The sequence below is a fragment of the Hemitrygon akajei genome, chromosome 3 (genome assembly GCF_048418815.1).
Source record: "Hemitrygon akajei chromosome 3, sHemAka1.3, whole genome shotgun sequence".
In the NCBI taxonomy this organism is placed as follows: Eukaryota; Metazoa; Chordata; class Chondrichthyes; order Myliobatiformes; family Dasyatidae; genus Hemitrygon; species Hemitrygon akajei.
The window spans coordinates 174856419-174870588 of record NC_133126.1 but is presented as its reverse complement, the minus strand read 5'-3'; the positions used below and the strand labels follow the sequence as shown (position 1 = coordinate 174870588).

Here is a 14170-nt window from a genome sequence, read left to right as displayed (position 1 = left end):
ATCATTGCAGCACAATGCCATGAATGCATGTAGTTTCATGGGAGCAGCGATGAACCGTCAGTGTAATACATTATTTCTACTGCAAGTAAAATCAAAGTACTATTCCTTGTACTTGAGACAAGAGTTGCTCATGTTATGACCCCAGCCCCCGCCTTTGTGAGATTCGCAAGAGCCCTAGTCAAGGGGGGGGTCAAATGACCCAAGAGAGAGAGGGAGACGTGCTGAAGACCACGTTCCCCCGGGAAGCAGAATAAAGCGACTCTTTGACTATTGTCTCATGAAGACCACGCGTAAAGCCCTCGGACAAAGTGGGCTGGTCGCTCAACAAGACAAAAGCCTCAGACATAGCCATTGTCTTGGGAGACACCTTTGTGGGATAAGGAACTGGCCTACGTGCAAAATCTCAGGGCAATGTGAGATGGGTGGTGGGGGAAGGATTGCCTCGCCCCCCCACCCTGATGGACATCTACAATCCTGCCAGTCCAGATAAAAGGTGGGCTGCCGAGGCGGGGAGCCAGATGCACCAGAAGACACGCTTGAGATCCTGTGACAGCGTTTCGAGAGTGACAGCCGGTGGTGGGGTTTGTGTGCGTCTTTTCCTTGCCTGGGATTGGCAACCCCACAACGGAAGAACGGCTTAGCTACAGGGGAGGCCACAGATGAGCATTCACTCAGAGTCCTGCCATGTGCAGAAGTTCGCTGATGACACGGCCATAGTGGGGTGTGTCAGGAATGGACAGGAGGAGGAGTATAGGAAACTGATACAGGACTTTGTGATATGGTGCAACTCAAACTACCTGCGTCTCAATATCACCAAGACCAAGGAGATGGTGGTGGACTTTAGGAGATCTAGGCCTCATATGGAGCCAGTGATCATTAATGGAGAATGTGTGGAGCAGGTTAAGACCTACAAGTATCTGGGAGTACAGTTAGACGAGAAGCTAGACTGGACTGCCAACACAGATGCCTTGTGCAGGAAGGCACAGAGTCGAATGTACTTCCTAAGAAGGTTAGCGTCATTCAATGTCTGTAGTGAGATGCTGAAGATGTTCTATAGGTCAGTTGTGGAGAGCGCCCTCTTCTTTGTGGTGGCGTGTTGGGGAGGAAGCATTAAGAAGAGGGACGCCTCACGTCTTAATAAGCTGGTAAGGAAGGCGGGCTCTGTCGTGGGCAAAGTACTGGAGAGTTTAACATCGGTAGCTGAGCGAAGGGCGCTGAGTAGGCTACGGTCAATTATGGATAACTCTGAACATCCTCTACATAGCACCATCCAGAGACAGAGAAGCAGTTTCAGCGACAGGTTACTATCGATGCAATGCTCCTCAGACAGGATGAAGAGGTCAATACTCCCCAATGCCATTAGGCTTTACAATTCTACCGCCAGGACGTAAGAACTTTTTAAAGCTATTATTAATGCTTTTTGAGATGGTGATTTAGATGCATATCATATTTTTTTTACTGAGTTAAGTATTGTATGTAATTAGTTTTGCTACAACAAGTGTATGGGACATTGGAAAAAAGTTGAATTTCCCCATGGGGATGAATAAAGTATCTATCTATCTATCTATCCCCCCAACGAGGCTCCGACAAACCGAACTCCTCCAGGTTGGAAAACCTGTCGGGTAACTCTTTCATCCCCCCTCTCTCTCTCTCTGTCTAACAAAAGTGCACCAACGCGACACCACAACGACGGCAGCTGGTGGAACTGCAGTGACCGCAAAAAGACTTTTAACTATCCAGTAAACAATATATATCTACATTACCCCTAGACAACGATAGAGCTTATTTCTGATTGATTATTGCTATACCTGTGCTTTAGATTGAGTTGTGATGACGTATATGATCTGAATGTTTTGTATTAACCATACGTTTGTGCCCCTTTATAAATAAAAACGTTTGAAAATAGTAGCATCAGGCTTCGGTGGACCCATCTATCTTTGCTGGAAATTTACCCGGTTACTGGGGAACGTAACACTCATCACACTCACATGGTTAGCTACATGAGGATGTGACTAAACACATTGATGGAGCAGTAGATGCAGTGTATATGGATTTCAGCAAGGCATTTGATAAGGTACCCCATGCAAGGCTTACTGAGAAAGTAAGGAGGCATGGGATCCAAATGGACATTGCTTTGTAGATCCAGAACTGGCTTGCCCACAGAAAGCAAAGAGTAGTTGTAGAAAGGTCATATTCTGCTGGAGGTTGGTAACCAGTGGTATGCCTCAGGGATCTGTTCTGAGACCCCTACTCTTTGTGATTTTTATAAATGACCTGGATGAGGAAGTGGAGGGATGGTTCAGTAAATTTGCTGATGACACAAAGGTTGGGGGTGTTGCGGATAGTGTGGAGGGCTGTCAGAGGTTACAGCAGGACATTGATAGGATGCAAAACTGGGCTGAGAAGTGGCAGATGGAGTTCAACCCGTATAAGTGTGAGGTGGTTCATTTTGGTAGGTCAAATATGATGGCAGGATATAGTATTAATGGTAAGACTCTTGGCAGTGTGGAGGATTAGAGGGATCTTGGGGTCCAAGTCCATAGGACACTCAAAGCTATTGCGCAGGTTGACTCTGTGATTAAGAAGGCATATGGCGCGTTGGCCTTCATCAATATTGGGATTGAGTTTAAGCGCCGAGAGGTAATGTTGCAGCTCTATAGGATCCTGATCAGACCCTACTAGGAGTACTGTGTTCAGTGCTGGTCGCCTCACTGCAGGAAGGATGTGGAAACCATAGAAAGGGTGCAGAGGAGATTTACAATGGTGTTGTCTGAATTGGGAAGCATGCCTTATGAGAATAGGTTGAGTGAACTCAGCCTTTACTCCTTGGAGCTGATAAAGGTGTACAAGATGATGAGAGGCATTGATCGTGTGGATAGACAGAGGCTTTTTCCCAGGGCTGAAAAGGCTAACACAAGAGGGCACGGTTTTAAGAAATAGGTACAGAAGATGAAGTCAGGGGTAAATATTTTTACGCAAAGAGTGGTGAGTACATGGAATGGGCTGCCAAGTGACAGTGATGGAAGTGAATACTATAGGGTCTTTTAAGAGACTCCTGGATATGTACATGGAGCTTACAAAAATAGAGGGCTATGGGTAACTCTAGGTAACTTCTAAAGTAAGTATGTGTTCGGCACAACCTGTATTGTACTGTAAGTTTTCTATGTTTCTATGAGGTGCTACTTCAAAATGGCAACATTTATCATCAAGTTCTCCACTATCTGGGCCATGACATCTCACAGCTTCAACTGGACAGAAGACACAGAGCTCGAGTTCCCACACTACCAGGTTCAAAAACAGCTACTGTACTTCCTTTCAAACGTTTGGTTCTTGAACCAACCTGCACAACTGTATTCACTAACCCAGTAGTTCAATACATTGATTACTTTGCACTATGATGTCTTTTTAGTTCAAATTTTGTTCTTTCTTGTAAAAATTGTGCATGATTTATGCTTATTTTACATTTTTCTTGTGACTGCTGCTTATCTGATGCTCTGTGGCTGCGATGCTGCTACCAGTCAGTTGTTCATTGTGCTTTTCCATGCATGTGGTAATAAACTTAACTCTGACATACCCTCTGCGCATCCAAGACCCTGGAAACCTGGTTTGCAAATACAGGTGCCATTTTTGGGGTCACAGCCAGTTGCATGTGCCTGCACACATTGGCATTCCATGGAACAACCAGGTCCAAATGCCCACTTGGGACACGCTGTGAACAAACAGAAACACTTGTGAATTTCTTAGCAAAATTGAGAAAAAGTAATTATAACAGAATCAGAATCAGGTTTATTATCACTGTCATGTGTCATGGAATTTGTTAAATTAACAGCAGCAGTTCAATGCAATACATAACACAGAAGAATAAATAAATAAATATATCAATCAATTATAGTATACATATATTGAATGGATTAAAAATTCAATATAATAAACCAAAATAATATATATTAAAAAAGTGAGATAGTGCTCACGGGTTCAATGTCCATTTAGGAATCGGATGGTAGAGGGGAAGAAGCCGTTTTTGAATCGCTGAGTCTGTGCCTTCAGGCTTCTGTACCTCCTACCTGATGTAAACAGGGAGAAAAGGGCATGTCCTCGATACTGGGGATCCTTAATAATGGACTCTGCCTTTCTGAGACACCATTCCCGGAAGACATCCTGGGTACTTTGTAGGCTAGAACCCAAGATGGAGCTGACTAAATTTATGACCCTCTGCAGCATTTTACAGTCCTGTGCAGTAGCAACCCCCACCACCCCCCCCATACCAGACAGTGATGCAGCCTGTCAGAATGCTCTCCACGGTACATCAATAGAAGTTTTTAAGTGTTTTAGTTGACATACCAAATCTCTTCAAACTCTTAATGAAGTATAGTCACTGTCTTGCCTTCTTTATAGCTGCATCAGTATGTTGGGACCAGGTTAGATCCTCAGAGATCTTGACCCCCAGGAACTTGAAACTGCTCACTCTCTCCACTTCTGATCCCTCTATGAGGATTGGTATGTGTTCCTTCGTCATACATTTCCTGAAGTCCACAATCAGCTCTTTTGTCTTACTGACGTTAAGTAAAAGGTTGTTGCTGCGACACCACTCAACTAGTTGACATTATCTCACTCTTTACACCCTCTCATCCCCATCTAAAATTCTACCAACAATGGTTGTATCATCAGCAGATTTATAGATGGCATTCAAGCTATGCCTAGGCACACAGTCATGGGACAGAGAGTGTAGAGCAGTGGGCTAAGCACACACCCCTGAGGTGCACTGGTGTTGATCATCAGCGAGGAGGAAATGTTGTCATTAGTTCGTACAGATTGTGGCCTTCCTGTTAGGAAGTCAAGGATCCAATTGCAGAGGGATGTACAGAGGCCCAGGTTCTGTAACTTCTCAATCAGGATTGTAGAAATGATGGTGTAAATGCTGAGCTATAGTTGATGAACAGCATCCTGACATAGGTGCTTGTATTGTCCAGATGGTCTAAGGCCGTGTGGAGAGCCATTGAGATTGCGTCTACCATTGACCTATTGTGGTGACAGGCAGTGTCCCGTCAGGCCACCACTTATCCTGTCCTCTGTTGTTTGCAAGCAGAAAGGAGGTAAATATGAATGACATCATGAGGACACCACTGTACTAGGGGAATGAAATGAAAGTATCAGAAGTCACACTTAAACCAATCCTTCTGCACTGAGATCTCCACAGTTGCACCAATCTTTGGAGGTCCTATGAGTTTGATGAAGCCAAAGGCAAGGTTGCTATGGATACCCCTTAAACAGATGCAATTTGCAAGCTATAATTAGGTCTCAGGCAGCAGACCCTGAGGCCTCTCCTCTGAATTACTCTCATGGCCTTTTGACAGCTGGCTTTGTTTACTACAGTCGTCCCTCAGTACCCACGGGGGATTGGTTCCAAGACCCCTCATGGATATCAAAATGCGCGGATGCTCAGGTCCCTTATACTTATAATACCTAATACAATGTCAATGCCATGTAAATAGTTGTTATACTGCATTGTTTAGGGAATAATGACAAGAAAAAAAAGTCTGTACGTGTTCAGTACAGACACAACCATCGTAGCTCTTCTGGGAATGCTGATGCTGCCTTGGCATCAGCTGGTGCCGATTCTCCCGTGATCTTTAAGTTCTTGAGGCTGTAGCGTTTTACACAGCTAGCCAGCCATCCCTTAACTAGCCTTAAACTCCTCCCTCTCGCACACAAGTAGCGAACAAACGAGATGTGAGGTGAACAATGCTCTAACAACGAGTGCTGGAGAGAGACTGAGGATCTGTGAAATGGCGGGAGGCTACAGCAGGGTATGCCAACACATCACTTAACTCGGGTGGATTCAGCATAGTGCTTGGCGTGTGGCAAATTCAAGTTTTGCTTTTTGGAACTTTCTGGAATTTTTTTGGGAATATTTTCGATCCGCGGTTGGTCGAATCCACGGATGCAGAACCCACGGATACGGAGGGCCGACTGTATTTCTAAATACACGTGATAATCGGATATTTTAAAGCAGATCAGAAGGATTTGTAGAAAACTATTTTTAAAAAAGCACGATTACTGATTTAAGTTAATTGAAAATATTAATATTAAAGCAACCCACCGGATTTCATTGCCTCCAGACTGTTGACCCCATTCATATGAATGGGACTGCTCTATGTATATCAGTCATCACCTGCACAAAGCTAACAGGCTGAATAAAAAGTGCATTAACTCCTCAGCAGGTACAAACGTTTGACAGGACTGATGCAAAAATGCTGTGCCATTTAGAGGGTTTCAGCGCTGCTTCACTTCCAAGTGGCAAGCACTTCCACTTGTTCCAGAAATGCCTCTGCAGTACCAACCAAAACACGGGCTTCTCTCCCTCCGTCTACGACCAGATCTCTGACTTCATATGCGATTCACAAATCGCTGATAACGCAACAGAATCTCAGAGGGTGATGAGGAAGCGTAAGGTAGATGGTCTGTTTGAGTGGTGTCACAACAATAAACTAGCACTCAGCATCAGTAAGACAAAGGAATTGATTGTGGACTTCAGGAAGGGGAAGTTGAAAGAAAACACCCCGATCTTCATCCGGGGTCAGCAGTTGAAAAGGCAAGCGCCTTCAACTTCCTAGGCATCAACATCTTAGAGGATCTATCCCATGGCCAAAATATTGATGCAATCATGAAAAAGGCATGCTAGCAGTTACATTCCATTATGAGTTTGAGGAATTCGTACAAGACACTAGCAAATTTCTACAGGTGTAATGTGGAGAGCATTCTAACTGGTTGCATCACTGCTTGACATGGAGGCTCCAATGCATTGGATTAAGAAAAAGCTGCCAAGGGTTGTAGGTTCAGCCAGCTCCATCATGGGCACTAGCCTCCCTAGCATTGAGGGCATCTTTCATATAGTGACGTCTCAAGAGGCAGCATCCATCAGGAAGGTTCCTCACCATCCCTCTTCTCATTACTAGCATCAGGTACAGGAGCCCGAAGATGCACACTCAACGTTTTATTAACAGCTTCTTCCCCTCCACCATCAGATTTCTGAACAGTCCATCGACTCGACTTCACTATTTTGCTCTCTTTTTTGCATGATTTATTTATAGTAATAGTTTATGTATTGAAGTCTACCGCTGCAATTTCATGACCTATGTCAGTGATTCTGAATCTGAGGAATGTGAAGACCAAAGGGAAAGAGCTCTGGACAGAGAACAGTACTGTGAGTACTGCAGTCTTGTGGGGCTCAGCTGTTGAGAAGCTTGGGATAGTCATGATAAAGAAGGAAGTAAGAGCCTGCAGTAAAGGCTGATTTATTCATAGTGTGAAGCAACGGTAAGGAATTGCTGGCTAACAGATTTCTTACAGTGGCTTGTCAGTTTTCAGGGTGTTCCGCCAATTCTTAGCCACTTTGACCCGAGACGAACCTTCTTTATAAAGCGGGAAACTCATCCAGGAAAGGCACATGAGATGCTCCCAAAGGGTCACAAGCTAACAGGGCGGCACAGTCACATAGTGGTTTGCACAACGCTTTACAGTACCAGCGACAATGGGTTCAATTCCCGCTGCTGTCTTGTAAGGAGTTTGCACTTCCTCCCCGTGACTGTGTGGGTTTCCTCCGTGCGCTTTGGTTTCCTCCCACAGTCCAAAGACGTACTGGTTGGTAGGTTAGTTGGTCATTGTAAATTGTCCTGTGATTAGGCATGGGTTAAATCAGGAGTTGCTGGGCGACGAAGCTTGACGGGCCAGAAAGGCCTGTTCCGTGTTGTATCTCAATAAACGAATAGATAAATAAATAAAACCTGGAGGAAGAGTCTGTCATTTGAATTCCCTTTGTTGTTGGGCAAAGAAGAGATAGTAAAGTGGTGCCAGCAAACCATGGTGACATGCTGCAGGCTGCTTACAAAACTTCTAAATACACCCCTTTTGAATTACTCTCACTGCAATCTGCAGACCTGGAATTTCCCTTTAAGCAATATACTTTTGAACCATCTTAATGAAGTAGTGATTCCACGGTCTTCCAAAGGACTTGGTGGACTTAACTCTCAAGTATGCAGGTACGGCACCTCTAAGCGGAGGAAGATACATCACCATTACCGCGAGAGAGAGAGAGGAGGGGAGGAGTCCAAACCAGGCTGAAGTGCAGAGGAATGGGACTCCCTCTACCCAGCATCTTGTTAGCAAATGTAGAGTCGCTGGAGAGCAAGACTGAAGACCTAAGGGCAAGATTACTATATCGGATATCTATTGCTTATTTCATTTATTTATTTTTATTATTTCTCTTTTTTTCTTTTGTATTTGTAGTTTGCTGTCTTTTGCACATTGGTTGCTTGCCCTGTTGGTTGGAGTCTTACATTGATTCTATCATGTTTCTTGGATTTCCCTCAAGAAAATGAATCTCAGGGTTGTAGATGGTGACATCCATGTACTTTGACAATAAATTTACTTTGAACTTTGAGGCAAAGATGCTGCTCCATCTGGTGGGTGCAAGAAGTACTGCACTCTGCCCTTGAAAGCAAATGCTTAAAATATCAAGCAACACACACAAAATGCTGGAAAAACTCAGCAAGTCAGGGAGCATCTATGGAAGGAAATAAAGAGTCAAATTTTGAGCTAAGATCCTTCACTAAGTGCAGCAGAACTGGTGGTTCAGCTCTCCAATGCCTCTGAAATACATACAACTTTAGTCAGAATGGCACAAGGACAGAATGCTTAAAGAGGCAATGGAAGTGCTACCCTACACAAGTATGAGACTTTTATCTATTGCCTGTTAAAAGAAGCAAAGGTCCATTGCATGGAATTCCAATCTGTTAATGTGAGGAGTGCAAAAATCTGGAGGAAATTGTGATTAGATGAGGAGGGCAAAGACAAAGGCTTTTAGAACTGTTTACGCTGCACTTAAACTCTAAGTGCTCAGTGCTAACACTTCCTTGTCTTAACACCTCTCCCTAACAATAAAACGTGCTAAGTAATTGTGACCAACTCCAAGCAACTACCATTCATGAGCAGTGAAAATCCTATATTCAAATTAATGTATACATACGTAAATGGCAGAAACGTCCATACAGGCCAGGGTCACACAAACAAGCCCCATAGGAACGGTGACAGTAGCCATTGCCAGCACAGTTACACCGCCTGTTACAGTTCTTTCCAAAGAATCCTTTAGGACAGCCTAAAAACAAAGAGAATCACAAAGAGTTTCCCTGGTGTATAGCACTGATGATACTACATACACCCCTTCATTCAACCTGATTCCAATAACATGGGGTATAAAGGTGTCCAATTTAAACACTCAGAATGGATTTGTTACATCCGTGCTGGAACCATAGCTTTTCCCAATCCAATCCAATGTGAATGTTAACATTGGGGTGGTTCTTGGGATAAACAGGGTCTGGATGGGTAACCACATAAATTAACAGAATAATTAAACAACTTGACGACTTGTAAGAGAGGAAACATAAAGATAATGAAAGAAGAGAAAAGTTAAAAGTTGAAGTGAGCCTATTTGCAGAAGGTTCAGAGACCAGGAAAGTCTCTATTAATCAATGAAGCAGGCATTGTTGGACCTGTCAAATGCTATAGAAATGGCATCCAAGTAGGCATTGGATGAAATGGTACATCTCCGGCACCTGCTTGTGTTAGGGCATCACGTATGTGGAAAGAAAGTCACTGATTTACAGTTTAAGCAAGATGCCCTGATTTCCATCAATACAATGTTTCTTTTCAGAAATTCAGATGTGTAGTACATATATGACTATAGAAAAGCAAAGCCACAATATATTAGAATAAAAGGAAAAATATTGGACTTTTATTTTAAGCCAGGATATATTGAGTAGTCTGCCTCATATGATCTGATTGGTGCTAATTTCCTCTAAAGAAATGGTGCAAAAAGACTTAGAAGGGAACATTGACCTGGACAGAGAGAGGGATACAAAACACGGTACCGAGCTGGGACGAGGATAGGAACAGACTGAATTGGGAGAAGGGAATAAAGATGTATTGCGAAAGGGTAGCTTTTCCAGTATTGACCTTGATTACATTTGATCGTTTGGGCTTTGCAAACAACATAGGGCAAATCAAGTGAGTTTCCTCCCTTCTGACCAATTTGCCTACATGCACTGCGTTCTGGGAATCCATTATGTACATATTCAGAAAACTATATCTCAGAGATATAAGTAAATAAAAGTAAAGAAAAATATCCAGGAATTGGCAGAATAAGGGACACTGGAAATGAGATGCATTACATTGTAGAGGCTCTGTCCAAGTTAAACGTATTATTAAAGCAAGAGGGATACCAACCATTTTCACAAAACTCTCCTCCAATACCAGGCGGGCAACGGCATGTCCCTGTGACTGCATCACATGATCCTCCATTCTGACACTTGCAGATGCTATTGCAGTCCATCCCATAGGTACCTTGGGGACAGGCTAAGGAATGCAAAAAAAAAACAACAGACAACAAGTCAAAGTTTGTTTATGTCACTGCCTACTGTCAAGTGATCTCAGTGAGCAGGTAGAAAGGAAGGGCATAAAATCCCGTGGGCATGGGGGCAGCATGGCGGTATAGCGGTTAGCACATCGCTTTACAGCGCCGGACAGCGATCACCAATCAAGGTTCAATTCCCTTTGCTACCTGTTTGATCCCCATGATCGTGTGGATTTCCTCTGGGTACTCCGATTTCCCCCACATTCCTAAGACATAAGGTTAGTGTCAGGATTAGTGAGTTGTGGGCACCAGTGGCATGGTGACGCCTGTGAACTGCCCGGCACAATCCTCGCTGATCTGATTTGACGCAAACAACACTCTTCACTCTATGTTTCAATGTGCATTTGACACACAAAGATAATTTTTTATTCTTTATCTTTTTTTATTGTTTTTCCAGTGGGCTACCATCCACACAATTAGTTATGATTCATAGCACCAATTTCTATACCAGCACACTACTTCCTGACTGCAAATTGCACATATCCTTCAATCATCATATTTTAGCAGTAAAGGCATACATTAGCCACTTCAATGGAAAGAATCACAAAATAATCAGTTGAAAATTTCTTCGAAGCTCCTCCACCCACTCCGGCACTAATTTGTGTGAGTTACAGGAATTGATATTACTAATCCATGGAAATTTGAACGATAAGTTTGGAGTTTGCAGGGAAAACAACAGAGCAAGCGAGAACCATTATTCACAGAGCGGGTGGTGAATACAAAAAATGAGGATGTGATAGAGTTGGGTACAGTTATCATTTACACAGGTTTATGGATAGAAAAGCTTCAGAAGGATATGTGCCCAATGATGGTAAATGGGATTAACTCAGAAAGCCATATTGGCTAGCATGGACAAGTTGGACCAAAAGGCCTGTTTCCATACATAATGCTGGGAATACTGTGAATAATTCTACAAACACACTTTGGTGATCTGGAATCATGATTGTTTCTCTTCACCAATCTTGGGACAGAGGTCTGAAAACAAGGACTTCCCTTGGAAAAAATGAGAACAGGAGACAGGGATCAGTAGCAATAGAAACACGCAATTGCAGAGAACCTGTGGGAGTTGTGGTAAGGCAAGGTTTAAAGACAACATCCAGGCGAGGATGACTGCAGGTGACAAGGGAGACCTTTGAAATGAGACTGCCAGAGATACATATGCTTACTACAGATGAGATAGGCCGAGGGGTGGGGGGGGAGGGGTTGTACTCAAGCTAGCCAAGTGAGGCGTTTAAAGTGAGCCTTTTCTAGAAAGATCTTCATAGAACATAGCTTCCTTTTCCACAATAGGGGGTGCCAGAATCAGACGAGATAGGAATAATGGAAGGATATGAAGCACATCCAACAACTGAAGGACAATTGCTTTATTAACTTCAAAGTGTCATCGACTGTCAGCTTGAAGTTTTAATTGAATTTTAATACTTCTCTTGCGATTGGCGATCAATCTTGCTAGTAAGGAATTCAACATACACATTTTACCAAATGGCCAATATCCATAATTGATAAGCCAATTCTGTATAAAAACAATATTATTCTGTTCAGACTTTAGAACAGTGTGGTGACAGGGACCACATTTTTCTCCTCGTGCACAAGTAAAATAAAGTGTGGTTGAGTCATAATGGTGCGTGGATTCTGGATCCAATTATTTTATTTTATTATTGGCGATGACAAACTTGCACAGAGAAATTGGCCTTTTGGCCAGAGATGCTCCACACTAATTGCCACTCTATGTGCTTCATCTTGTCATATAACATAATTGGTATGCAATAAAAGGATCATTAAAAGCTCATATTACATTAATAGAATTCAAAGTTCAAAAGTAAATTCATTATCAAGGCACATATACGTCACCATACGCTATCTTGAGATTCATTTTCCTGCAGGCATTTACAAGAAAATAAAGCAATATAATAGAATTTATCGAAAACTATACATAAACAATGACTGACAAACAACACGCAAGACAACTTGCGCAAATAATAAAAATAGTAAATAAATAATACTGTGCATGTGTCTTAGAGTCCTTGAAAGTGAGTCTATAGGTTGTGGGATCAGTTCAGCATTCCGGTGAGTGAAGTTATCCACGCTAGTTCAGGAGCCTGATGGTTCCTGACGACAAGTAGCTCTGATCTGTAGGCTGATTCCAATGCTGCATGGCATGGTTATGCTGGCCGAGCACTGAGTTTCCCCAGTAGGAATCATTAGTCAGACCGTGTGGATTGTCAGTAATCAGCATGGGGTGGAGGAGTGCAGTTTGAGTCAGGGAGTATATTTAACTGAAAAGTGCATGAGTCCTGGGGCCTTGATGATGGGAGCTTCCTGTAACTGATACCCTGGTAACTGGATGAATTGGAGTTCTGAAAAACAGCTAACTCAGCAGTTTTAACACAGCTGCCCTCATGGTTCAGTTCACAGACCCTGACTATAAAGCCATTCATTATGAGCACTGAATACAAGTGGATGGGAAAGATCTCATCATTATCTCGCCTGTAATTAGATTATCTGCATCTTCAAGAGTAAAGACATGGCTTACCTTCAGTACTGAGCTTATTTCACATGGAGAGTACAACTATTCATTTCATCACATCAGTGTATGAAGATATGCCTGCTACAACTTCAGTACTGTATCATGTTGCATTGGTTCACTTTTAGCTCTGGTCCTGTTAGTGTCACACTCCAGCACTCACGCCAAGTGGTAACTATTTCTATCTCCTCTAATACTCTGTGCCTAAATTGTCTTCTTTGATAACTTCCTCTCTGTATTATTTGACTAATAAATTTGACCTGTTTACCTTGGTACCATTCTCCCTTTTTTGTCATCTATTATTTATGGCATCCACTGTTTAAACAAGTTGGCATAAGCCTATTATGTCTCGTTGCATCTCACCTGCTAGGTTGTGTCTGAAGAAAGTGTCCTCGATGTTGATGACACTTAAACAGCAAGGAACTGACTTCCAAAATGATGTGCAAAATAATCCACACCCAAATATTAGCGATCCTCCAGAGGATCTAAATCAACTTGAATATAATTCCAACCGTAAACCCTATTTTCTTTCACATTTGGGAAAAATGAAAGGAAATTATATGTTCATAACAGGGAGAGAGCCCTGTTAAACAGCAGGCCAGAAACTGATGGGGATTGCAGTGCCATCATGTTTGGACCCAATCTTGTTCAGGGAATCCAGAGGTAGAATGAAAACATATGCCAATTTGAAAGGGCTAATGCTGTGTAACCTGCACGATAAACTGTGCACACCAAGCTATTCATTCTAAGAGGGTCTGTTGTGAGAAGCCTTGGTATAATGTAATTCAGAAGACTTTTATAAAGTTCAAAGTATCTTTATTCTCTAAGTATGTATGATAATATTTAATGACATATGCATATGTCTAATTAAATATGTTAATGTGGATCGTGTTCCAATTGGCTATAAGTTATCTTAAGTATCCCACTTCATTAAAATCTTTTTTTAAAGTGAATTAGTCATTTCAATGATATGAATGTTTTTCAAATTTTAAAGGGGAATGATTTAACGAGAGTTCAATGGAAATGATTTAGATCATATATGTCAAACTCAAGGCCCGCGGGCCGAATTTGGCCCGCGGTGATATTATCTTTGGCCCGCAAGATAATATCTAATTACTATTAAAGCTGGCCCCAGTAATCGAAGCGCCTATGGCGTATGATATGGCTAATGCTGAGTT

At 42.5% G+C, this 14170-nt stretch overlaps 1 protein-coding gene across 1 annotated transcript in view; it reads right to left on the bottom strand.

The window, feature by feature from the left end:
* The window catches only part of LOC140725651 (uncharacterized), a 431629-nt gene that overhangs the window by 80476 nt on the left and 336983 nt on the right, over positions 1–14170 (bottom strand). The window contains exons 15-17 of the mRNA XM_073041401.1: positions 10282–10410; positions 9026–9154; positions 3575–3709 (exon numbers count right to left, since the gene is read on the bottom strand). Of these exons, the coding sequence (XP_072897502.1) occupies positions 3575–3709; positions 9026–9154; positions 10282–10410 (393 nt within the window). The remainder of the gene's footprint in view (positions 1–3574; positions 3710–9025; positions 9155–10281; positions 10411–14170) is intronic.